Source organism: Bolinopsis microptera, chromosome 1, assembly GCF_026151205.1.
Source record: "Bolinopsis microptera isolate Bmic1 chromosome 1, MBARI_Bmic_1.0, whole genome shotgun sequence".
NCBI classification, from domain to species: domain Eukaryota; kingdom Metazoa; phylum Ctenophora; class Tentaculata; order Lobata; family Bolinopsidae; genus Bolinopsis; species Bolinopsis microptera.
Genome location: NC_087072.1, coordinates 11,587,375 through 11,613,009, shown reverse-complemented (window position 1 = coordinate 11,613,009; position 25,635 = coordinate 11,587,375). Strand labels below are relative to the sequence as shown.

Sequence of the window (25,635 nt, the reverse complement as noted above, 5' to 3'; positions counted from 1 at the left end):
AAAATTGTTCAAAAAGTGATTGATTACGTAATATAAAGTGACTACGTGTACGTAATATGCAAACAAAATACAAATTCATGAGATAAGTGCGTGGCTGTATTGACGTTGATTGATCCATGTTACTTGTTACCTTACAAGACTTTTTTGTGGTGGACCAATTTGCGACGACCGAAATTTTGGCGGTCCGAAAATATGGCGAAATTATACAAAAACCGTCACATTTCGGACGTCACAGAAAATAAGGGTATTTTTCATAATTTTTGTGACAGTAAGCAGTAAGGAAATTTCTGAAATTCGGTAAAATCATGTTCAAACTTAGTCTGTATTAAGACTGTAAGACTTTCATGTTAGCACATACATGTATTTTAATGCAAATTTAAACTGTATTGCTTGACATTCAATTCGTCATTGGTGTGGTGATAATTTGTCCCAAGATGCCAGAATTTATTTATTTATTTTACTTGATATTACTTTTTAGAAACAAAATAAAGCAGTGAAGGCACAGTCATTGACATAAGCTAAAAGATAATGCGACGGATTCTATTACGACGACCGAAATTTTGGCGGTCCGAAAATATGGCGAAATTTTCGGAAAACCGCCACATTTCGTACGTTATAAATATGTCTTGAAAATTCCTAACACGTTCAAGTTGTAATATAAACTAGTGTCCTAAACAGTCAACATTCTTCTTAAATTTTTGACGGAAATGACCAGTAAGTGAAGAAAAAATCAAATATTTTAACCGGAACATCAAAACTATCGTCTTCAACCGGCGAGGTTTTCTTTCTCTTAGTACTTAGTAGGGTTACCAGTTTTGATGAAACTAATTTGCCAAGTTCACATTAAGTTACCATTTTCGATATACCTGCTCAATAAAAGTTACTAGTTTCGATGTACCTTATTCTTCAAGGTAATTAATATTTTTCAGTTTTCACGTACCTTGTTACTTAGTTTGCTGAAAGTAATCAGTTCTATGAAACTTTTTCGCCTTATCCAGTGTTCACCTTTCTCGTTTCATCTTGATTTTAGTCTATGACCTATAACTGCAGTGGAAATTTTAGTGTACTATACCCCCTTGTATTAATATGAAAGGTAAGCCTAAAGTCTAAACTACATATTGACCGTTATGTAGCTGAATATTTGTTGAAAGGCCAAATCACCCGAAAAGCCTAAAACCCAGATTTTGTCGTCTGAACTCGTATATGAATTTCCATCCAGATTAGATATTAGATACGTATGGGCATATGTATAAAATTTCACTGCATATACATCTTAAAGGGGAACTTACAAGCGGTTATTTAATGGCGTAACTAAAGGGTGACCATCACTTAACGATTACAGTCGGCACTCGACTTCATGTAACGTACCAAGAAAAATCCAAAAGTTCTGGCGTAGACTGATTTATTTCGACTGGTCATGGTGATTAGCATTAGAGCGCGAATAGCGGACAAATTCAGGCTAAATGCTGACAGAAGTGTTATTTAGATGGAATTATCAGAAACATTTGGTTTGCTATTCTGTGTGAGTGTAACCACAGTTGTGGCATTGTTAGAGCCGCGCGCACGTGTGGAGTTACTAGGCGGCGCCGGTCAGTCTGTCGAGTCTCTATGTTTATGTGCATAGTATAGCCTGGGGTCCCCCGGAAAGTGTTGAATACTAATAACATGTGTGTGTGTGTGTGTGCAGTGTGTAAGGGGCCCATTTTTGACGTTTAGCAGCTGTACAAATATTTGTTATGACTATATGTTAACGATATCTGCCGTACACATTAAGACATAATACCAATTAGTAATTACTTTCACTATAATAATGTTACCTGTTTAAAGAAATATTCTATCCTATAGCACGTTCCCTTATTCCTAATGCCGCTTTCTGTCTCAATTACTATCTCTAATTTAAACCTGGAAATATCACTAATTTAACAAATGGCAAATAATATCAATAAAACATAATAGGGGGGTTAATTAAAAGAAGCTATCGAGTAAAGTGAATTGTTGAATGAATGTACTTAATTCAGAGTAAAACTATAAAATAACAACCTTTATCTTATAAGTATAATATGAATATGATGATACAGCTTAGAGAATTGAGAAGTGAAGAAGTCTGTCATCTTGCAAATGAAACCACCAATCCGTTGTATGAGGCAGCTCCAGGGCTGGTACCATATGAAACATTCGTTGATCCTCCTTTTTAATATTATCTCCTAAATTATTGCGTTAAGGTTTTAAAAAGCAACTGTCGAAATGTACGTATTTCATGACAAATCATAGACTAAGAGGGCTAATTAACCCGACACATCCTTAACAAATACACCACACTCTAAACAAATAGATAGACACGATCGAAATAGACAATAAATTGAACATTCGCATAATCGGAACTTCGGTAAGTATTATATGTAGGGCGGGCTAAAACAATTAATCTGTTTGTAAAAATACGTTATAGATAATAACTTACCTTGGGCTTGAGCGAGTCCTTGACAATTGACGCGGACGAAAGCAACTATCTCGAAGAGGGAGAGAATGGAATTTAGCTAAAATAGAGAAACTGAGAAGAATAAGAATGCACAGTTGCGTTAATAAAGACGCTGATAAACCTGATTGTTACACTGTGCAGATATGCGAAAACATACATTCATCGACTTACGATAAACAACGAGAACGAATAATCACAATATGTAAGTTCCGTATAATTGTAGGCCTCATTAGCCTACAAGCATTGCAAATAATCTCAGTCATGGATTGTTGACACCTAGGCCCAGAGACCGTACAAATTAGAGAGCTGAGGCCATTAATCATTACAACCTGATATTGCTACTGACCTAGGAGGCCACAGTCTAAATTAGTAATTTCGGCTGCAATTAATCAATGAGCACTACCGCTAGTTCTAGAGTTCTGGTTAATAACAAGTATCTCAGTTCCATAATTAAGAACCAATAAAAACCATAATTATACGGCTCGGTGGATGCCGGAAGGACTACCAAGAATCACCACCGGAAAAAAACGTCATGTTATTGGATTGCAGGATCAAGCTCATCGGCTGACTCACAAGGAGTGCCAGTAAAAGTGAACCGTAAAAGTTATCTCTCAATAGTTAATCAACACTTCTATAGTTTCGTTTTAAAATTGTTTCCTTAAGTTCCCGAGTTTCATTTCCGAGTCTACAATCAACTAAAATTACACAACGCATTGAAGTCCTAACTTGGAAGCACTAACTACCGGAGCAAGTCTAACTCACTAACTGGTAGTTACGTAATAGTGAAATTTAGTGGACACCTTGGCCTTATTCGGAATATAGTCAAGGAGTGTACGGGGTAGATTAAAGCGCCAAAGAATGAGTGTAAACTAATGTATTTATATTATATGCCACACCTTGTACAGCGTTTCATGAACTATATCCAGCTCATGTACTGTCTAGACTCTAGATCTGTTGCTATGGCGACGGGGACGGGTTAATAAGGAGAATTATGCAGTGTAAGAACTAAGAAAGAATATTATTATGAGTTAGTTAGAGAAGGCTATATGCAATATACCTAGGAAAAATGTGCTGTTGTTATGTTAAGTTAAATTGAGGACAGCTTTTTAGTTGTCTGAAGGAAAATGTTGGACAGTGTCGCCAAGTTAGGCTGTGTTTGGGTTTTGGAGTGATTTTACCGTAGAAGCTTGTTACGTCTTTATACTCTCACATGCATGTGCAGTAACATCTTGAATAGCTGGGTACATTGTTACATTCATAGTTATAGACAAACAGGCCGGAACGGTACCTTTGAAATAAATTAGACAACTGAAAACAATTAGACAACTGACAACCAACTCAAGGTGATATCTCAAATTTTGCAGATATAGAAACTAGCTCAATCTTACACAGATTATCCGTCCTATATAACCACCATACTTTATGGAAAGTTTAAAGAAAATCGTACGGTAGGATCCGACATAAACTATTGTCCGAATAAACTATTTTCTGAGTCGGACAGATGTCGCTGTCGGACAGATGTCGCCCAATCTGCAGTTAGTATGCTTTTATGTCATAAACAGCCGGTGATAATGATATACTGTAATATTACGGTTAATTTGACACGACAACTCGTGCATGTTCTACTTAAGGCTGTCTCCATGGTAACCAGAGTTTAAAATATTCTTCATCTTACATTATGCGGCAGGAGCTATAAGACTTAACATATTTTAAGCATTAACCATGTACACGCTATTACATTTTAGTTAAGCTCAAATAATTTACACTGGGCGGTTGCCTTTTTCCACTATGATGATGATGAAAATCTAATTATTATAGGCTACTAAATCCTTCTAGCGAATCTGGGTAGAATGATAATGCACAGTGCGTTAATAAAGACGCTGATAATCCTGATTGTTACACTGTGCAGATATGCGAAAACATACATTCACCAACTTACGATAAACAATGAGAACGAATATAATAATCACAATTGGTATCGGTCATTGTTTAGTTGAGATATTGTGATACCATGAAACAAATAATTGAACTTTAAACACTTCCTTGTGAGGAAAAATAACATTAAGAAATAAGTACTAGTGTACTGTTACGAAAATCAGCTGGTTCATAAGATTAATGAAGAAAATTCGCAAATACGATTTAAAATAGAATTATAGCAACGTAATCGAAAGACAAACTGAACAAATAAAGGTTTCGTCTTGAAACGAGCTATATATTGAGTATAACGTAGCGCTCGACTCCAATTTGAATTCAAATAAAAATGCGCTCCGGTAGTTTCAACTCCCAGCAGCTGGGAGTTGGAAAACTGGAATTCCCGTTACTGTCGCTGTGAGAAGCCTTATTAAGTGCGCGGCGCGGCACAGTAACGCATCGCGCTACAAGTAAAATTGCTGATATTGTAAGCAAAAAAAGCAAGGTTAATAATTAATATGACAACTGCAAACCGATAACCAACGTTATAGGGCTTAATGCTGGGCAAAATTATAGAGGGGAATGATCAGTGGAGCCAGTAAGGAATCTGATTGATGTATTAGTAAAAAGCAGAGAGATTATGACCAAATTCAAACATTTTTGTCTTACCCATCGCCTTCCATTTCAGGGTTTTTAACCCGGCCCCTATCACCTTAATTAACAGCAAAATTGTTTTAACTTTGGTTGATCGAATGTTTTATATCAGATGTTGATTTCTTAAAGATAGGTGTATATTTTTGCTATTATTTCTATGAAAGGGGAGGTACGGATAAAGTACCAAACCTTATTGTGTATATTTGGTTGCAACTCCGGTAAATGATGAAACATGTCTCTTATGAGAGTGATACCGTGAGTTGCTTCCTTTTTTTTTTTTTTTTTTTCCTTAATCCCTCGGTGCTTTTTTTGCTGAAACTCCATATATAATTTGAGGGTAAATTATTAAGAGAACTCTCTGTTCGTAACTAAAACGCACATATTGCAAATTTGAGCACAAAAAAGATCAAACTAGTTGCCTCATTTGGTACCTTTCTTTGTGCGTGTAGCCAAAATGACTGATTTTTGTCGATATCTCTACAAATAAGCAATAAGCATTGAGAGCTTAAATCGCTTCATAATTTGTACATAATTGTGACTTTTGCGGTTGTTTTAACATTTAAGCTAAGATTTGAGTCCCTACGACTTTCCTAGCTCAAGTTCTAGTACTATTTTTTTTGTCGATATCTTTAAACAAAGCACTGGGGATCTTATGTTGCTTTGTATATAAATGTGGCTTTTTGCGGTTATTTTAAACTAAAATTCCAAGTCTCTGGGACGTTTAGGGACTAGAGATAAAATTGCCGAAATTTACCTCATTTTACCTCATTCGGCAAGCCAAAAAGGGCAAATTTGGGATTAGGTAAAATGAGGTATATATTTTAATGTTGCCATGGGATGGCAAATCCCCATACATGTTACATCGTAGTCCGATAGTTTCACTGTGTCATAATATATAGTTATTATATAGCCACACAAAATGATATTCTCTATCCTTGTGAATCGACTACTTCGACATTTACGCGGGTATCTTCAGCGCGCACATGTGTTTATTCTTGGCCAATAATCCGAACCGTGACATAACACTAATATATGGGGCGAGTCAGAGAAAGGATCATTTCACAACCTCCGGAGGTATAGGACCGCTCGCGCTCTGCACTGTATTTGTAGATTGTGTCTCTGAGATGATAGCTGACCACAAAAAAGAAGCCAAGAGCCAAGTCAAAAATCATATCAGAACATGATTCAGATTTGATCTGTTAAGAAGTACACTCATTGTACTGAGGGGAATCAGAGGAAGATCAACAGCCAAGCATCTTGAACTGCAAGACGTTTCCTTCAACCTCATCCCCCAGAAGACAAGCTTTGAGGTCTCCTAGATTTGTTTATGTAAATTTTGTAGATATTTTACTGTACTATTTTATATTGTATACAATTTTACGGACGAAATGATCCCAGGGGGGACTCCCAACCCACCGCTTCGGCAGGTAGTTGATGCACCGTTCACAAGCAAGAGCCACTTTGGTCTACTTGCTGTGAGGTGTCTCAGCTACATGGGTTGGGGTCCCCCTTTTTTTTAATTATATGGGGCAGTGACTGTGACTTTCCACAACAACTACTAAATCATCCATTTATAAAAGTGATTTAAAAAATTACACCTAAACCTTGTGTCTCGGTGTTCACTTAAATGGTATTTGACGGCTGAACTGTGGTGTCTAAAGTTTGCAGCTAGATTGGACGCTGATATTAATAAATGTGTATGATTTTTTAAATATTGAACATACTCTGCAACCTGGTAGCACGGCTGACACTTAAACAAAAATGGGAAAAATGTTGGCCTGGCTTGTGCATAACCTAGTAAATAACCCGCACTCCGATAAAAGCCGTCTGGAGAAACTCCGCAAAGTTTTCGTTGTAGTCAACGGGCACAAAAAAGCATTACTAGCAATTGTGTCATTTACCCTCCTACACAAATTGAACGTTTTCGTGGTTAATTCATTGAACAACGTCAGACTTAATATGTATTTAGTATTAAACAATTCAGTAAGTTACCTTGCATGTATACTGTACGCTGTACACTATAGTAGTAAATGTAAACCAAAATTTTTTGATCAGCCATGTGCTGAACCAGTGTTGCAAAGTAAAAATTGTGTATTTTTTGTACATTTTTAGTGTAAATTAATTTATTAATTTATCACTTGTAAACATATCACAAATTAATTTATAATAATAAAACCACTTCTGTGAAATGGTTATTTGACTTAAAATATTTAAACTAAATATGAATTGATTGTGGGTATAAAATAAAATTTTGTTTTATTAAAAAAATTTGTTTTATTAAATAGATTAATTACAATTTTTTATTAGGATTTTTGGTTGTTATCTATTTACTAATAGTTCCGCAGTTTTGCTAGAAGCAAGTTTTGACCAATACCATGGCTATGACCTGTCACAATGTAAACAACTATTCCAACTCCATGCGGTATAATAGTAGGCAGACTCAGGATTTCATCAGGCTAAATAGCAGTGGAGATGAAAGTAAGCTCTTTTAATTTATTTCCGTCTAAAATGTTTTATTTATGGTTCTTTACATGATGCTTCAATTTCGTTAGGGACTTACTCGATACCTATTTTTTAGCCTAAAAAACATGATGTCTAGAAACCCTGAAAAATGTTGTTCATTTTTGCTATTGCATCCATCTCCTGAAAAAATGTATTGAAACCTATTAAAAAAGGTGTTGTTCACTTCAAGTATCTTACTGTATTAATACTTCAGGTAATAGCTACAACAGTCACAAAACAGCACAGAGTAAGAGGAAGCGCACCTACAAACTGCCAGAATATGGCAGCAACTTGCTGGCCCCCTTCTTCCCCAACCCTGATGCTCCCTGGAAAACTAAGGTTTATTCCCCCGACATTATAGGACTGCACAACGAGATTGAGGACTTTGCCCGCTGGATGCGTCCTACCAAGGAAGAAACCATGTTGCGGGGTTGTGTTGTAGAGAGAATCAAACGCATTGTACATCAGCTGTGGCCAACTGCACGTGTCGAGATTTTCGGTAGCTTTAAAACTGGTCTTTACCTTCCAACAAGGTTAGTTTTTTCTGTCCATGAAATTTGAATATTCGAATATTTTGGACCACGCTCAATATTAAAACACCTATATTGTTCTGTTTGAACATGCTGAACGCCTAATTTTTTTCAGAGATGGTAAATTATTGAATGTTGCATCTGATCTGAAAAAAATGAGGCAAAACGGATTAGAAATGATGAAGTTATCAAGCATTTTGTGTTTCTCGTTTACAAAATTGACTGGATGATTATGTGACACCACACCTTAATTGGGCAGATTAATGATTCCCATAATGTTTACATGTAATGAATAAACTTATGCTCCGTATCTCAGTCATCTGAGAAGCTACAACTCTCATTTTTTTAGGATACGTAATTCAAATGGCCAAACACCATTCAATAAAATTTGGCTCGAACCGAGTATCCAAACTACCATTGAATAAATGCGAAAATCAACCTTCATTTGAAAAAAATTGAAATAAATTTCGATTTGACAAATTCTTCAAACCAGTGGTGGTTGTAAATCAGTAGTTTAGACTGACCTTTCGTATAAAGTTAGTCTCATAGCATACAAAAATATTGATATTTAACCAATTTATGGGCCAAAATCTATCAAATTCGGGGCGTATGCCCAAATATGGGCATATGGTTTTTGGCTCATAACTTACTTACTTGCTTGGTTACTTGGTAAGGTCTATCCTCGTAGCAGGAAGGGTCATCAGATGTCTGACCACCGTGATGGCATGTAGTCTACCAAGGAACTCAGCCATTTTTATCCAATTTTGATAAAACTTTTAAATACACATGTTCGGAGACTGGTAACTTTATAATATACATATTTAGGAGACCTGTAGCACCCAACGTATGGTTTTGAGCATGTTTAGGTGACTTGGAAAAATTGAGCCAAAAATTAACCAAATGTGGGCGAAACTTCCCCGCGGCCTGCAGGCAGCGGTTGGCATCGGTGTCTCAAAAGTTCGGTCATTTCGTTTGATAATTATAAATAGACAATTTCCAGGTACACAAAGTATTTCGTTGTCACAATAATCCAGAGTACAGATCAGGAGTTGTGGCATGTTTTTCTTGACAATAATAAATTGCATCAAGTTTTAGGCAATAATTTGTACTTTTTTGTTAGATTATCTGTTTCAGTATACTACTGTGGTTAAAAATATAAATCATCGTGCACCCCGCAGTGACATAGACATAGTAATATTTGGACAGTGGTCGGCACCCCCACTCCGCACCCTTGAGCGCCGCCTGATCGACAACAACATTGCCGACCCAAACACCATGAAAGTACTGGACAAGGCGAGCGTGCCGATCATTAAACTCACTGATACTCTGACAAAGATCAAACTAGATATCTCCTTCAACACCAACAACTGTCTGAAGAGTGCAGAGAAAATATCGGTAATTATTGAATGTAATGATTTGGCGACCTTACTATTACTTACTAAGAATATAAACGAAAAAATATAAACACAATGAATATTTGTATCGGTAATTCGGTAAATATAAATAGTTATATAATTACTATCTTTAATTCCAAACGATTTGGAAATTATTTTCAATCTCTCCCGTTGTAACAACAGGTTGGCGAAGCTAGGGGTTATACTTTTATCACGAAATATGCGAAATTATGTTACTTGCTTGAATGTGATCGGTAACTTTAAGGAGTTTTAATAACTAAGAAGTGTGATTAGTAACTAAGAAGTGTGATTAGTTACTAAGGATTGTGATTAGTAACTAAGGAGTGTGATTAGTTACTGAGGAGGTTTACCAGTAACTAAGAAGTGTGATCAGTTACTAAGGAAGTTTACTAGTAACTAACGAGTGTGATTAGTAACTAAGAAGTAAGATTAGTAACTAAGAAGTGTGATTAGTAACCAAGAAGTGTGATAAGTTACTAAGGAGTGTGATTAGTAACTAAGGTATGTGATTAGTAACTAATAAGTGTGATTAGTTACTAAGGAGTGTGATTAGTTACTGAGGAGTGGAATTAGTAACTAAGGAATGTGATTAGTAACTAAGAAGTGTGATTAGTTACTAAGGAGTGTGATTAGTTACTAAGGAGTGTGATCAGTTATTAAGGAGTGTGATTAGTAACTAAGGAGTGTGATTAGTAACTAAGAAGTGTGATTAGTAACTAAGAAGTGTGATTAGTTACTAAGGAGGTTTACCAGTAACTAAGGAGTGTGATTAGTTACTAAGGAGTGTGATTAGTAACTTAGGAGTGTGATTAGTTACTAAGGAGTGTGATTAGTTACTAAGGAGTGTGATTAGTTACTAAGGAGTGTGATTAGTTACTAAGGAGTGTGATTAGTAACTAAGGAGTGTGGTTAGTTATTAAGGAGTTTGATTTATATATAGTAAGATTGTACATACATATTAATTTTACTAACATACTTGGTATTGCAGGAGTTGCTGCAGCAGTATCCGTGTTTGGATAAGTTGGTTTTAGTTTTAAAACAGTTTCTCCTGCAACGGCACCTTAATGAGGTCTTCGTGGGTGGATTAGGGTCTTACTGTCTAACTCTGATGGTGGTGGCTCAGTTACAGGTAATTAGTCAATTAGTTACAGGTGACTGGTATTTTTAATTAGTCAATTAAAATTGTTAACTTATTGATACATGTCATATAGTTACTATTCAGAATTTTATTTATTTGTTCATGTTATTTTCTGGGATGACTAGTTTAAACACTGCTGAGTATAAGTTTTATCTTAAAAGCGGTGTTATTAAATTTCAATTTATTGTTATCATAAGATATAAGATATGAATATCTGTTGAGTTGACACTAGATATTGTACATTAAATACACACTCACACATTGTGTCATGATATACATGCCTCTTATAGACTATACACTAATATTCTATGATGTACGTCATAAAGGAGGGTTTCCTACAAGGTAATTGACCCGCTTTTAGACAAAGAGTATTTTGCAAACAATGTTCCAAATGATGATGATGAAGTAGTTGTAAGTTGCTGACAAAATTGGTCTAAATGTCGCTCAAATTACAATATATGCACGTGCGTGTTACAACACCGTTACTTTTTATTTTTCGTAACGTGTGATAACTCACTAAGGTTATTTAGACAACAACATGACGCTACACAGTACACACCTTACACTAATACTTATACTGTTGCTTATGTTGCTTGCTTCAATGTGATCAGTAACTAAGGAGGTCACATGACAACCCATCCTTTCACGTGACCTTGATTCGTAATTCAAGAGATCACATTCGTAACGTGTCGTATGCTAACTTGTGACGTCACCAGAGTTCAAACTACGTGATCATGCCTTATATGGAATAGTATTGTGTGTATCGAATGTACCCAATTATATGAGCCGCGAGCCCAATTATCGCAGCATTAACTTTTATTCCGGAACCCAGGAGATCTAGGCCAGAGATTTGAAAATAGAAGGATTATTTGTTAATGAAAATCGAAGCGAATATCATGTAACCCTATGTTTTCGATGACGAGTAACAGTAGTACTTTTACTTTCACGAGTTCGATGATTTCACTCCGTTTCTGGAATTTGTTTCTTATCAGTTTGGATATATAATAGGGAAAATACCTACTTTCAGTCAATCCAGAGGTTTCCACATAAGGTGTTGATTTCAAATACTTTAGTTAAATAATCCAAACACTTTCCCGTGAGGCGTGACAGATTGCGCAGAAAGTTTGTTAGTATTATTGCATTGCTGTCACTGTTGGATACCGTAATTGTTATGGTTTCAATAGAAACGTGCTTCTCCGTCATATTGAGATAGTGAAACTCCAGCTATAGATTAGGACCCTTCAAAATCAACATTATACAATATACAGGGTGTTCCAAACTTGTTGCATAATGCATATACTATACACTAGTACACAGTACACACACTACTAGTGACATCACTACATATACCTTCTGTTACATCCTCAATAAATATATTTAATACATACATACATACATACATACATACATACATACATACATACATACATACATACATACATACATGTACATACATACATACATATCTTAATCTACGTCTTAGAACACTGTATCACTAAACTTAAAAGCAATGCAGTGCACTCTACAGTGTACAAAGGTTTCTTTTCATAGTTCAAGTCATTTTTTACAAATCACTATGTATGTCAACAACATGTTTGTCTCAGAACAGCAGTAAATCTACCACTTAAATAAATGTACATATATATCACGATTTCGCCTGTTTGGAACTTCTTACAACTGGTGGTTCGAATAAAGTAACATGTACAATGTACATTTCAGTAACATGTACAATGTACATTTCAGCATTGTCCGAGACGCCGGAGAGGTAGGCTAGAAGACGAAAACTTGGGAGTTCTTTTGATGGAGTTCTTCGAGTTGTACGGAGTGTTATTTAATTACAATAACACTGGGATAAGGATACACAATGGAGGGTCATTCTTCAATAAGAACGATGTGGCAGAAATGAAAGGCTCTATGCTCTGTATCGAGGTCTGTACTTTAATTTTGTAGTGAAACTTTTATAACGGCACATTCCAGGGAGATAAATAATAAATAAATAAATTCTAACATTTATTACACGCTTCGACATTAAAATATACCCAACAAAGATGTACATTAAAGTCATTCAAGCGAGACTTAGTGTTGAAATAGCAAGATTATGGACTTTTTAAACAGTTCAGATTTTATGAACAAATATTTGTATGAAGTTACCAAAATTATGCACTTTCATATCAGTTCAGACATTATGGACAAATATTAGAAATATTATCAAAAGCTAGTTGGAAATAAAACGTCTTTAGGGCATTTTTAAAACATTCTACAGATGATAATGATCTCACTGAGTAGGGTAATTCATTCCAAATTTTTGGTCCACAAAACATAAATGCAGCATCTGTTCGTCTGAAATGAGGAGCAGGAGGAACTTTCAACAAATAAAAGTCATCATCTAGTCTGGAACTTTGTCTTCGTACTTCCCTTAGATTCCCTTAGATAATTCATTTTTAGCGGTAAAATAAGTTGTTAACTAATTTCACCATTACAAATAGGCCGATCTACTGCGGATTTGTGGCATGGGAAATTTAAAGCCGATGTTTCTCATTTTATCACATTATTTACCTTAAAATTTGGATTTAGAGCAGTGAGTGAAACTAAGTTTATCTGATAAAACTGGAATTCTCTATTATTTGCCAACATATATGAATTATACCACTTTCAGGACCCGTTCCAACCTGGTAACGATATTGCCAGAGCATCTTACGGCATGTTTTATGTCAAAGACTCTTTCAAATTCGCATATCGGTGGCTGAAAAGAGCGGTCGTTGCTCCGAGAAAACCCAATGAACAAGTTTTCCCGATGACTGACAGGTTTGTCTTATTTCCAGGATAGTTTAATAATTTGAGGGTGTAAACTTCAGTTCGTTAATAGTGATTTTTAGGTATCAATTTTTCGGTTCTCCTCAACTTGAAAACTTGACCCCAAAATAGGGTACGGGACAGCATAGGGAATTTTCCCTGTTGCTACTAGCAATTTTCGAAGCTTACAAAATAGAAACAACACAGTTGTCAAAGTTCATAAGTGTGTGAAAAATGCGCGCGCGCACGATTTTGAAAGTTTGATATCATAAAACATTTGACATCATATTTGCAGCATTCTTGGAACACTTGTGAAAGTGGACCGAGGAATCGTGGAGTACAGAAACTGGATAAAAAACAACTGGGTTAACTTAGCGAGACAGTTACCGCATCCAGAGTCTTACAATCACACACCGACCGCTAGCAGACCAGATAAATTAAAGGTTTGTGGTCGACAATTTTTGTTGTTTTGATGATCTCATACTTTTCTTAGAGGCTGTCACTAGAATAATCCAAATATTCAGTGTGTACGTGCCTTTGTAAGATCATCCCTAATACGCAAGTTTATATAGTTCTTAAATTTCATAATTACAGCGAGAGAAATGGACACCCGGGCCCAGAGTTGGCGAGGACTTCTCTGACACACCCACAGACCAAAGTGCCGAGGCTTCCAGTGACGACTATGATAGACTAACTGATGATCTTAGCTCTGATTCTTCCGTGTGATCAAGCTTTAATAGTATGTAAAACAACCCAAAAAAAGTTAAAAACTAAAATTTTAAAAAAAATCACAAAATGGATAGAACAAAAAGACCCTCGCTGAGATCCATTTCACGCAATTAACTGGGTGGAGTTGCTAGTCCAGTAATTACTCAGTTTAAATCATTGGTCGAGTACTGATTTTTAATTTGTTATTAACATGAAAAGAAGAAAACAGATAATATGCCAGTCAAGAAAAAAGCTGGACACTGTGGCAAGAACCGCTTATTTATATTTGAAGTCTCTGTGAAGAGTATTATGTTCATTTTGAAAGAGCGTTTTAGATATGCCAGCAGTAACCAAGCATACGATAATAAAAAGATTTAAGTTGCTATGAACAAATCTCAATGGTTAATTGGGCCAGGCCTTGTTAAAACAGCTGCCCAAAGGAGCAAACCTAAGTTTTTATTGATGTTTGTTAATCGATTTGCATTGTTTTCAATGCTATTAGTTAATTCAATTTTTGTATATTTTGATACTATTTCATAATATAAGCCCACGATTTTTTGGTTCAACAAAGAATCTTAATGTGGGACCATGATCAAATGCAGATCAAGAATTCCTAGCTCAGTGACTAATTAAATCATTTTATTTTACTTTTAATGAGGCAGTGCTGAAATGATTACCGTTACCGACACTATTAGATTTCTCTTTCCATTGAACTTTCAGGTGCTATTTTTTCCTACTTAAAACGTCCTGCATTTGAACATTGTCTCTGGCCTACAATTACAAGGTTTTATTGTTTTCTAATTGTCTTGATAGATAGTTTGTATTTTGAATTAAAGAGTTTTCAATTGCTCGATTATAGATTGATTCATCCCTGTCGAATGCCACTATGGCTGTTTAACTACTCTTTGTGACTCGCAGGTTAGTATGAGCTGATGATATTTTCAGAAGTGGCACTTTGAGTGACAATCGTTAATAGTATTTATCACAATTTAATTTGGCACATTACAATACTTATGGTTATTTATATAGTTCACTCACAAAGTGCCTAAAGATTATATTTTTCTAAAGAACTTGTAATTCGGTGGTACTGAGACAGAAAAATACGCTGGAAATGTTGTATGAACATTGAATTATGTAGAATGTATGAGGAACCCTTAATGTTATATTCAACGTAATTTTTCCGCAAAATATGGCGTTTGAACTCGGTTTCGGTTGATTTGCATAGATGGTTTTGAGAATATTTAGTTTTGAATTGGAATAGATACAATTTCTTGCAGCCTTGAATTCTTGGGGTTGAAGTTTTTCCTTTTAGAGACTAGTTGTCCAGGTTTTAATCGTTATCTTAATTTGTGGAACTAATTGACTGATTATTCGATTAAAGTAACTTAGGTTTCAAGTTTATGGCTGTTTTCCAGCAGGCTGAAACTATCCATGGACAGCCCGCTCTCGGGGCTTTGGGAATACAACGTTATCTTTACCCTGGTGATGCCTTTGTTTGGCCCCACTCCACATATCCCCTACCTTTTCCAGCAACTAATTTACCTGTTCATGGATAGTGTCCTGGTCTATGGATACCGCCAAGTTTTACAGTGTGTAATTGTATCGATAGATAAAAGAGAACTTTATAGATTCTAATTTAAGTCTTTTGTCGAGAGTTACTAGTGCGCAACAGCATCTCGGCAACCATACACACAGCCCATTATAGTTAGTCCGTAAAGTGGTTTGAGAGGATACATTTATTGCAAGAGGTTGTTTAAGAAAACGCCCAGAAACGACAATTGACATGCTTCTGATGGTGGCGCTTCGTCGTTCAATTGGAAAGATTTGTCATTGAAGCCAAAGCACTGTTATCTGTAAAAAGACACACTATCGTATCAGAGGTGTGTGAAAATGGTCTTTCCTGGGCACTTGAAACAGTGCGCACAGAAAAAAGACGGAACTTATCCTGTTAATTTAAATATGGACCACCTTAAAACATATTTAAATGCCAACCTATTATACCCGAGGTCATGGCGGCCGATCTTAAGATTGAGGTTTAGACATGTAATATTGTGTGTTGACTGTTGGGTATTCAATGTTATATTAGAAGCTAACAGTGAATGTGCCGTCGTTAAAGGAAGTTTATGATGATGCAGTGAAGAAGTAATAGAGATGCTATGGGTGACGAGAGATTTTAAAACGAATCAGAAAGTAGAGGATGATGATATTGTCGAAAGTGAAAGTGAACAGAAGATAAAAGAAGATAATATTGTCAGCTGGCAGACAGTACCGATATATTTTGAAAATATTTTGGTCAGAAAACATCAGAGACTAACAATATGTGTAGTTTGTTGCCCATGGATTATACTACGAAATGTTATTGATATTAAAGTTTCTGATAACAAATTGTTTCACTTCTTTAGATTAAATTAACTTGTTCATTACGTAATAAAATAATAATGTTCATTACGTAATATAAGGGGTCGTTCACATATTACGTATTAACAATTATTTGTAATTTTTGTAAATTGAATTCAAAAAAGTTCGCTACACCTTTTTACCGCTCACTCAAATTTTAAAAAATTGTTGTGAAAAGGCCCTGAGGGTATGAATGCAATCTAATTGAAAAGGCGCTGAGGGTATGAATGCAATCTAATTGAAAAGGCCCTGAGGGTATGACTATGAATGCAATCTAATTGAAAAGGCCCTGAGGGTTTGTCATACGTTGTATGACAAACTTGATGACTAGACGTCATCAAGTTAACCGTTTTTAAAACTTTATTTTTGACAATATAACAACTTTTCAAACCGATTTTACACCATTATAAAAAAAGTTGTCCATTGTTAATGGACTAGCCCGGCGCGCGCTACTTCGAAGAATTTTAGACGAGTAACATCCGTCAAACCATTAAGGAGTAATTTTATTCAAAATTTGAGGGGATATTCCAGTTAGATAAAATTGTTCAAGCATTCTGAAAATCTACCGGAAAGTTTTCCTACCTTGCTCCTTCATAAAAATATTCGCTATTGAAGTTGGTGCTTTTTTAGAGAATAATTTTATAAAAACACAAAAGTTGTGATTTAGTATTTTTTGGTGTTGGGCCATTCCTTGTGTTACTGGGCCGCGCTCAGCCTGTCATTCCGCCAAATGTTTATGAACATAATAGCCTGGGGTCCCCAGGTAATCCTTGTGTTGTGGAGCTTAATTTTGCTTCCTAAAGGTGTAAATTTTGTTTTAGGCTAGTTTAAAGTTGAAAATAGAAAAATTGGACACGCCAAAATTGAAATATGAAAGAAAATTGCTTTTTCATGATTTTTATCAACTTTGGAGTCCCGTTGTGATCCAAGTTCTTTTTGAAATCTTTTGAAACTTTGCATGCTTATTAACAATTAAACAATATATAAATGTTTTCAAAGGTAAAGTTTCGAAATCGTTGAAATTACCTCCTTAATAATGAAGTTATGAGTTTACAATTACACGATAATCAAAAAGAGATGATATTTGACCAAAACCCATAATCATATTCATAGGTAAAGTGGATCGCAACAGTGTCTCTCTCTGCCAAACAAAAGGAAATGATATTAGTTTGAATAACCGTCCGCAAATGCAAATTGATACCGAGAATGAAATCGGTCGCTCGCTTTTCCCATTCATTCACGGCTTACGGATTGTTATAAAGTTTCAATTCATTATATCCCTGACATGCTGTAAAATCTTTTTGGGTTGCATTTCCTTTTGTTTGGCAGAGAGAGAGACACTGTTGCGCGGTCCACTCTACCCATGATTATGGGTTTTGGTCTAATTCACGATGTCAATCCTTTGAAGCTGGCTCTTACTACATACTAAATCGCTCGCCCAAAAATTTAACGTGACTTTGGTTTTTTTGGTTTTGCAGCCGTTCAAAAAGGTTTTACATAAACCCTAATCCCAACCCTAACCATAACCCCGAAGCTATCCATAATCTTAACCACGACCCTAACCCGAGCCCTAAATAATCGAATTCACGTTTTACTAGCCTGTCACGTGACCAAAACGGTTTTTTGCCCATAACTTTCCAGGGAAGCATTTTAACCCTACGTCATGGGGGTGATTCGGAATCAGCGTCCAAAATGCCTATAGGGCCTTTTCACAAGAATTTTCTTTGAATTTGGGCGAGCGATTTAGTAGGAACGAATTATTTGATGCGCGTCTCGGCCCAGCTACAAGGTTTTGGTCAAATTACTATTAATTATTAATCTACCTCCACCTCAATTATTAATCTATCTCTAGATCTCTTACAACTGGTTGTTTATCCAACTCGTAGTTGTACCGGGTAATAAACGATATCATTATCAACTGCTCTACTATACCAGAGATACTAGAATGCCTGAAGTACAACTTGAGCTTTATCTCTAGCCCCACCACTTTACTTGGCGTAGGCTACCTTCGGTGGTTCATGTCAACGACGATACCTTCTACCACACCAACCATCTCGATAATATAGAATTCAAAACCGGGATATCTTCCGACAATACTCAGCTGCACAGCATTTAACATTTTTAATGCCTAACAACTGCTTTTCTTAGTTGCTGTATGAAAAATCGAGTTAAAAATTATCTGTTTAAAAAAATGAATAAGTTCGAATTTTTACTGACATGAACATGTAATTAGGTCGGACGGACCTAATTACATGTTCATTGTTCATGTCAGTAATACACTGGGAGAAATCTTTGGGAATATATACCTCAACCTGTCAACTATACAATGGTGCCAGCGTAGTTGACTATATGGCAGTCACACCTGAATTGTTGGAAACAGTGCTGCCATTCCAAGTGCAGAATGTTAACATTAACAAATTCTCTGTGCATCTGCAAAATAAAGCAAACATATCTTCTTCAAAAATATTTTAGCAATTTTTTACCTGGGGACCCCAGGCTATTATGTTCATTAACAGGAATAGAGATTAGGCGGAATGACAGGCTGAGCGCGGCCCAGTAAGCAATTTTTAGTTTTACCGCTTCTACTAAATCGCTTGCCCAAATTTTAAGAAAATTCTTGTGAAAAGGCCCTTTGGAGTTTGGCTATGAAATTACCTGGGGACCTCAGGCTATCATGTTTACAAACGAATAGAGATTCGGCGTAATGACCGGCTGAGCGCGGCCCAGTTTACTGAGCCGCGCTCAGCCTGTCATTCCGCCTAATGAACATAATAGCCTGGGGTCCCCAGGTAAGGCCCAGTAAGCTATAAAATTGATCTAAATCGGTGTATTTTTGGACGCTGATTCCGAATCACCCCCATGACGTAGGGTAAAAATGCTTTCCTGGAGAGTTATGGGCAAACAACCGTTTTGGTCACGTGACAGGCTACTATTACTAAAACATGAATTCGATTGTTTAGGGCTCGGGTTAGGGTTGTGGCTCGGGTTATGGATAGCTTCGGGGTTATGGTAAGGGTTGGGATTAGCCTTAGGGTTTAAAACCGTTTTGTACGGCTTCAAAACCATAAAAACCAAAGTCACGTGAAATTTTTGGGCGAGCGAATTAGTAAGCGCCAATTTTTACCCCCTCTACGGAAGCGCATGTGTGTCACCAGCTTTTTTACCTAGGTAACATCATGTGTAACCTAGGTACCATCATGTGTTACCTAGGTAACATCATGTAATGTCGCGTAATATTAGGTTATCCTTCCAGATTATTTTTATATTACCTGGGGACCTCAGTATTTGGTGTTCATAAATCGATTGAAGATATATGGCGGAATGACATGTTCGATGTTGACGCCGCCCAGAAAATGTTTATATTGCCTTCTAGCACTGAAAATTACGATCATTTTTAGTGTCTATTTTCGAAATGGAGGTATTATAACCTATTCTGAAAGTCTTAAAGTTATCAGACGATATGATATTATATATTATATATATATATATATTATGATATTGACAAGAAACACGCCAGGGTAATTAATAACAAAATCATCCATCACTTGAAAAGTTGTAAAATTAGGCTATAACATGTTATATTATTATTAGTATATTGATCGTTTTAACAGTTTCGCAAACTCCTGCACAAAATATAGAGCAACATTTCCTGGACTAAATCTACAAAATTAATCCTTTCTATTAAAGAATTAAGATGGCTGTTCGTTACCAGTAAGTTGAATATGTCCGTTACTTAAAAGATCCAGCTTACAATTGAGTTAAACAAAATTAAGTTGAACTAAGAAGGCATATCATATAGCGGAGTAAATATATCTAAATTTTCGATTAAAAGAAAAAAGATATCGTTGTATACCTTGTACAAAACCATATAAAATTCTAAATTTTAATTTTCTTCGACACAAAACACATGCACAGGACATTACAGACAGTGAGAGTAATAGGAGGAAAGAGAACTATTACTTATTTCTTTACTTTGTTCACATTGCTCGCCAAATTCCATGTGTCTAACAATTCCATGTGTCTAACAGCTGTAGCAGACACACGAAACCTGGCAATCAGTAAGCTTATACTTTAAATAGAAGGATATTACTGAAAGTATACTAGTTACTTATACTACTAGGTAACACATGATACTGAAAGTATACTAGTTACTAGTACTACTAGGTAACACATGATACTGAAAGTATACTAGCTACTAGTACTACTCCACTGATTTACCAAATATCTCACATTGTTAGTCCAGTAATCATAATTCAGCTGCTTTATCAATGTAAAAATATGACGAATTCTAAACAAGCATAAAGTTCCAGCTCCTTTAATGTAACAAGACAATTCCTACAAAATTATTTTACATCACACAAAATATTTTGAGGGGTTTAGTTTTTGGCACAGCAGCCGCCCCCGTTGGCTGCTTGTTGATCACTGTCTATTCGTACTGTTTGTCCATTGTTGGCAGGTTTTGGCTCCACCTTCGGCAGCATCTTTGCTGAAATAATTTTACAAGATAAATATTTTGTATCGGACGTGGCACCCGCCCCCTTGCATTGGACGTGGCACCCCCCCCCCCCCCCCCCCCCCCTTGTATCGCTAAACAGTCTGTTGAAAGGGGAATGTTCGAAAAGTTTATTATAACTAACTAAAATACACAAATAAGTTTACTCTGTCACATACTTTTGATGATATCTGAACATGCGTGAAGTTGAGCAAATATAGATATACCAGCTTAAACACCCTATATTACGTACTATGGATCAATCAACATTATTACAACCACGCACCAGTCACGTAAATTATTACGTGGCAGTAAAAAACAGTGTCACAATTGAAACATCGCAACATGGTAAAAAATAGGTAAATTTCGTCATCAAAATATTATAACTCTGTTTGCTCCTATATTAATATATAGTTTATCGAAATTTGTAGGATGATAAAGTAACATATAATCCTAAATTTCGTAATAAATTATATAATTTCCCTATTTTGCTAAAAAAGTAGAAACATTGAACATTTAAAATATAATTTGAAACAAATTACAGTAACGTTATTCAGATCTCAAACAGAAAAAGTATACTTCAAAGCTTTGTGTTTTGATTATATGATTGTGAGTCAATATCGATTTTGATTGCATGATTTTTGGAGTGAGAAAATGTTGGGAGTGCCAGCCAGTATCTCAGTCAAGTGAGCGGAAACGCGAGAACAACAGAGAGGGCGGCACAAAACGGCACACACGGAAATAACACAAAAAGAAAGCCGTGCGCGGTAAGTTAGCCAATGTCTGAGAGCCGGTGGTGTAAACTAACCTATTTCTACGAAGACATTTGAAACGTTGTCACCGGTTTTGGCAGAGGTTTCCATGAAGATGAGATTGTGTTCTTGAGCGTACGCACTGCCCTCCTGAAAAGTCATATACGTTTAGAGATCTCAACTCCACCACAAAATATGTAACTGATAAGCTGGCCTTTATAATAAAAACAATTTTTAACACATATCTGGTGCGTTTCAATATTTCAGGGGGGTAGTACAGGGGGGGGGGGGGCGCCAAAAGTCAGTACCCATACGTTGGCCTTAATAGCTCAGTCACTGAGTGCCCAATTGAAATAATTCTTTCTGGTATAACTTACTACCAATCACAATTCAATAAAATTTGGCTCGATCTGGCTATCCAAACTATCAAATTTGAATTAAAATTCAAACCTTCATTTGAAAAAAAAAGACTCGAATATTTTTCGATTTGACAAATTCCTCGAAACAGTGGTGGTAGTAAGTTATACCAGAAAGAATTATTTCAATTAAGCACTCAGTGACTGAGCTATTCAAAGGCCAACGTATGGGTACTGACTTTTGCCCCCCCCCCCCACCTGTAGTTATCTCAACTTCTACCCCCCCCCCCCGTAGTAGTTACCTCAACTTCTACCATGCGTTTGTTACTTAGATCGAACTTGTTGCCTGCCAGAGCGATAACGATATCTTTTCTCGCTTGTCTGTCCAGCTCTTTAACCCAGGATTTAGCTCGCTCAAATGTGTCCTGAGTAATTGATCATTTAGCATAAACTTATATTTTGATTACTTTAATGCTTTACTATCTATAATATAAAATGAAAGATTATTTCTGAGTTTCTCACTCCGCAAAGTTATTTTGCACGATATTCTGAAATCTGAATTTAATTATTATTGGCGCGTGGCGCTGAACCGATCAAGTAAATCGTTAATATCACCATGTACGTATCTAACTAGGCACTAATTGATAGCATATTATTTCGAGTTAGTACTTAGTATTATAGTATTACCATTTTGCACAGATCCGTGTCATATCAGGTTGCATAAACAATAAACATATGGTTAGTGTTACAATATAATGTATACGATTTTCAAATTTAATATGGAATTAACTGGGCGGCGCTCGGCCTATTACTCCGCCATATCTGCATTCTGCATGCTTGTGAAGTATAAACAGTAAAGCCTGGGTCCCAGGTTGTATGGAATATGATGAAATATGCCATCACGGATCGGAAATTGAGCGGCCATCCACAAAAGAAAAGCGGCCGCATTTCTTGTGACTATCCATAACTTTGGTTGTGATTGATATTTTTTGATGCGGTAAAAAGTAGCGTTTAAGGAATCTGAATACTTACAACGTTGTAATCATTGTCAAATAAAATCCATGATTTCTACAGTATATTACAGAGCTATACGATGGAAAAGAATTAAAAAAAAAACTGATTTGCAAAATTTCCTCGAACAAAACTTTCAACTAGCAGGTTTCTAATGGTGAATATTTTGTCAAATCGCAAGAATAAAACTTCGAAGTTTTATTCGCCATTTCAAGATATTTTAATTCCAGTATGATTTCTGTATTAATGTTATGTATTTAGAAAAACTCAGATCTGAAGCACTGGGAAGAACTTATTTGTGGAGATTCGAGATAAACTTAAAGAGATGTTGAAATAGGTAAATGAACTTAAGTTTAAGTTTTTGTACTCAAAGATATGTTTAAACACGTTTTATGTTTAAGTTTTTTAAGTTTATTGCCATTTAATAATAATTTTAAGTTTTTTACCGATCTTCTTTGTAGACTTATCAGATCTTTAGGATGTTTATTGTTAGCTACTTCAGATTTGTGTAAAGTTTGATAATAATAATAAAATGAACTTATATTATTTAATAACTAATATCATGGAAATTTATTTTCTGATGTTTTCTAAAAGGGAAGAGTGCTTTATTATTGATCCTGGCTCAAGTATGTGTAATTCTATTGCGCAGAATTTTGAGTTCGGCTTTAAAACCACAGTCTGTCACAGTTGAGAAAGTATGTATATATTTCTCTAAATAGTATCTAGTTTGTGAGAAGAGTATGAAAAACTCTGGCTCCATTATAGAACACCCACCAGCCCCCTTAAGATAAATATTAAAGTGTAGAGCACTCAGATTATTCATAAAATTTTATAAACAGTTTGACATCACACTTCGGTTTATAACAGGAAATATGACTCCTAGGTTGCATGGTTTGAACAGATGAATTTCTCAGGTACCAGCGCGCGTTATTAACATTGCGGTAAGCGCTTTTTTAGAGGACCTTTGTAAAGTCATAGGTGTTATTTTTGCTAGTACCAAAAGCGCTTGCCAAGTCGATATTCCACGAACCGCGCGCGTGTCCCTTGACTGCCCCGTGACTGAGAAGTGCTGTTGTCATTATTATAAAATCAAAGATATAAATCTCACCCGATTCGTAATGTCGTACACAATGATTGCAGCCTGAGCGCCGCGGTAGTACATTGGTGCTAAACTGTGATACCTTTCCTGTCCTGAAAGTGCAGTCCTATAATCACTGAAATATGACACTGCACATTTGTAGTGAGCGTGTTGCGCCGTTTCATTGCTTAAGTCATTCAGTACTAGAGAAGAGATTCGACGAAACGGAATTTGAATGTTGCAAACAATTGTTTCTCGACCAGTTTGAACCAACAAAAAGCCATAAAGAAAGAGATTACGTACCTGCTGTATCCCATATCTCGAATTTAACAGTAACTCCGTCTACAGTAACAGTTTGGGTGAGAAATGCTGCTCCAATTGTGGTTTCTTGGTATTCGTGGAACTGACCTTTTACAAATCTTAGTACTAAACTTGATTTTCCAACTGCAGACTCTCCTGTAGAAGATGTGAACATGTTACATGATTTTGTTTAATGTCACATGTTACGTGATGTTGTACAATGTCACAATAGTGGCGAAAAATGGAAAAACCTATAAAAATAGCAGTAAATTATTTTTAATACTTAAAATATTTTTAGTAATTAATAAATAAATTGAATGAAATACCTAAAAGAACTAATTTGAACTGCAAAGCTTTAGCCTGAGCAGGTCCATTCTGACGGGGTCTACCAGACATAACTGAGGAAAAGTTCAGTGAAATAATAGTGAATAATAGTGAAATCATATGAAAAAATAGTGTACACTTGCACTGTTCAGTCAAATTCACAAAATCTTTACCATGCCTCTACTTACTGAGTTCGTCTCGCAGTGGCCTCGTGAGGTTAGTGGCCTCGTGAGGTTAGTGGCCTCGTGAGGTCAGTGGCCTCGTGAGGTTAGTGGCCTCGTGAGGTTAGTGGCCTCGTGAGGTTAGTGGCCTCGTGAGGTTAGTGGCCTCGTGAGGTTAGTGGCCTCGTGAGGTTAGTGTCAAGATAACTCTCAATAGCAAGTGGTTTAAATAATAGCTAATAATAATCAACTGACCTGTGTATAAACTAGAAGGTTTATGAAGACCTATTTGGTTCTTTACAGTCAGATGAGGTGAGCTCTACCTGTTCACTGACATTACATCCCCGACATGACTAAAATTGTTGATTTTATGTTACAGCATAATGTAGAGGGGTCGCAGAAAAAAAACAAGCTTAGGTTTACCTGTTTTATAAGGTTTGTTGGACGCAAGCAGGTATTCAGGAGCATTTAGAAGATTTCGCAACACTTTGTGTTTGTAGGTGTGGTCGGTACGTCATAGTGTGCATCTTGTTGAGAATCATTGTGGCTATCTATACAGCTCAACTGTAACACAGCTAATTTTCAAATGTGTGGCACATCAACATGTTCTGTATACAGTACACCTCGGACCTAGTAA

General features: G+C 36.0%; 3 protein-coding genes across 6 annotated transcripts in view; 1 reads left to right on the top strand and 2 right to left on the bottom strand.

The window, feature by feature from the left end:
- Positions 1 to 25,635, bottom strand: part of LOC134813106 (uncharacterized) — a 121,540-nt gene that overhangs the window by 68,800 nt on the left and 27,105 nt on the right. The gene's annotated exons all lie outside the window — the stretch shown is intronic.
- Positions 7,377 to 16,512, top strand: LOC134813521 (terminal nucleotidyltransferase 4A-like). Its single transcript, XM_063821342.1, has 8 exons — positions 7,377 to 7,519; positions 7,758 to 8,076; positions 9,252 to 9,468; positions 10,477 to 10,617; positions 12,370 to 12,555; positions 13,283 to 13,431; positions 13,715 to 13,862; positions 14,014 to 16,512. The coding sequence occupies exons 1-8, from the start codon at positions 7,417 to 7,419 to the stop codon at positions 14,143 to 14,145; spliced, it is 1,395 nt and encodes a 464-aa protein (XP_063677412.1). The 5' UTR covers positions 7,377 to 7,416; the 3' UTR covers positions 14,146 to 16,512.
- LOC134816459 (ras-related protein Rab-5B-like) lies at positions 20,044 to 25,364 on the bottom strand. The gene is made up of 7 exons (XM_063825712.1): positions 25,254 to 25,364; positions 24,840 to 24,911; positions 24,517 to 24,669; positions 24,244 to 24,326; positions 22,427 to 22,549; positions 21,825 to 21,918; positions 20,044 to 21,010 (listed from the first exon to the last, which is right to left on the bottom strand). Exons 2-7 carry the CDS (start codon positions 24,907 to 24,909, stop codon positions 20,901 to 20,903), a joined length of 633 nt encoding a protein of 210 aa, XP_063681782.1. The 5' UTR covers positions 24,910 to 24,911; positions 25,254 to 25,364; the 3' UTR covers positions 20,044 to 20,900.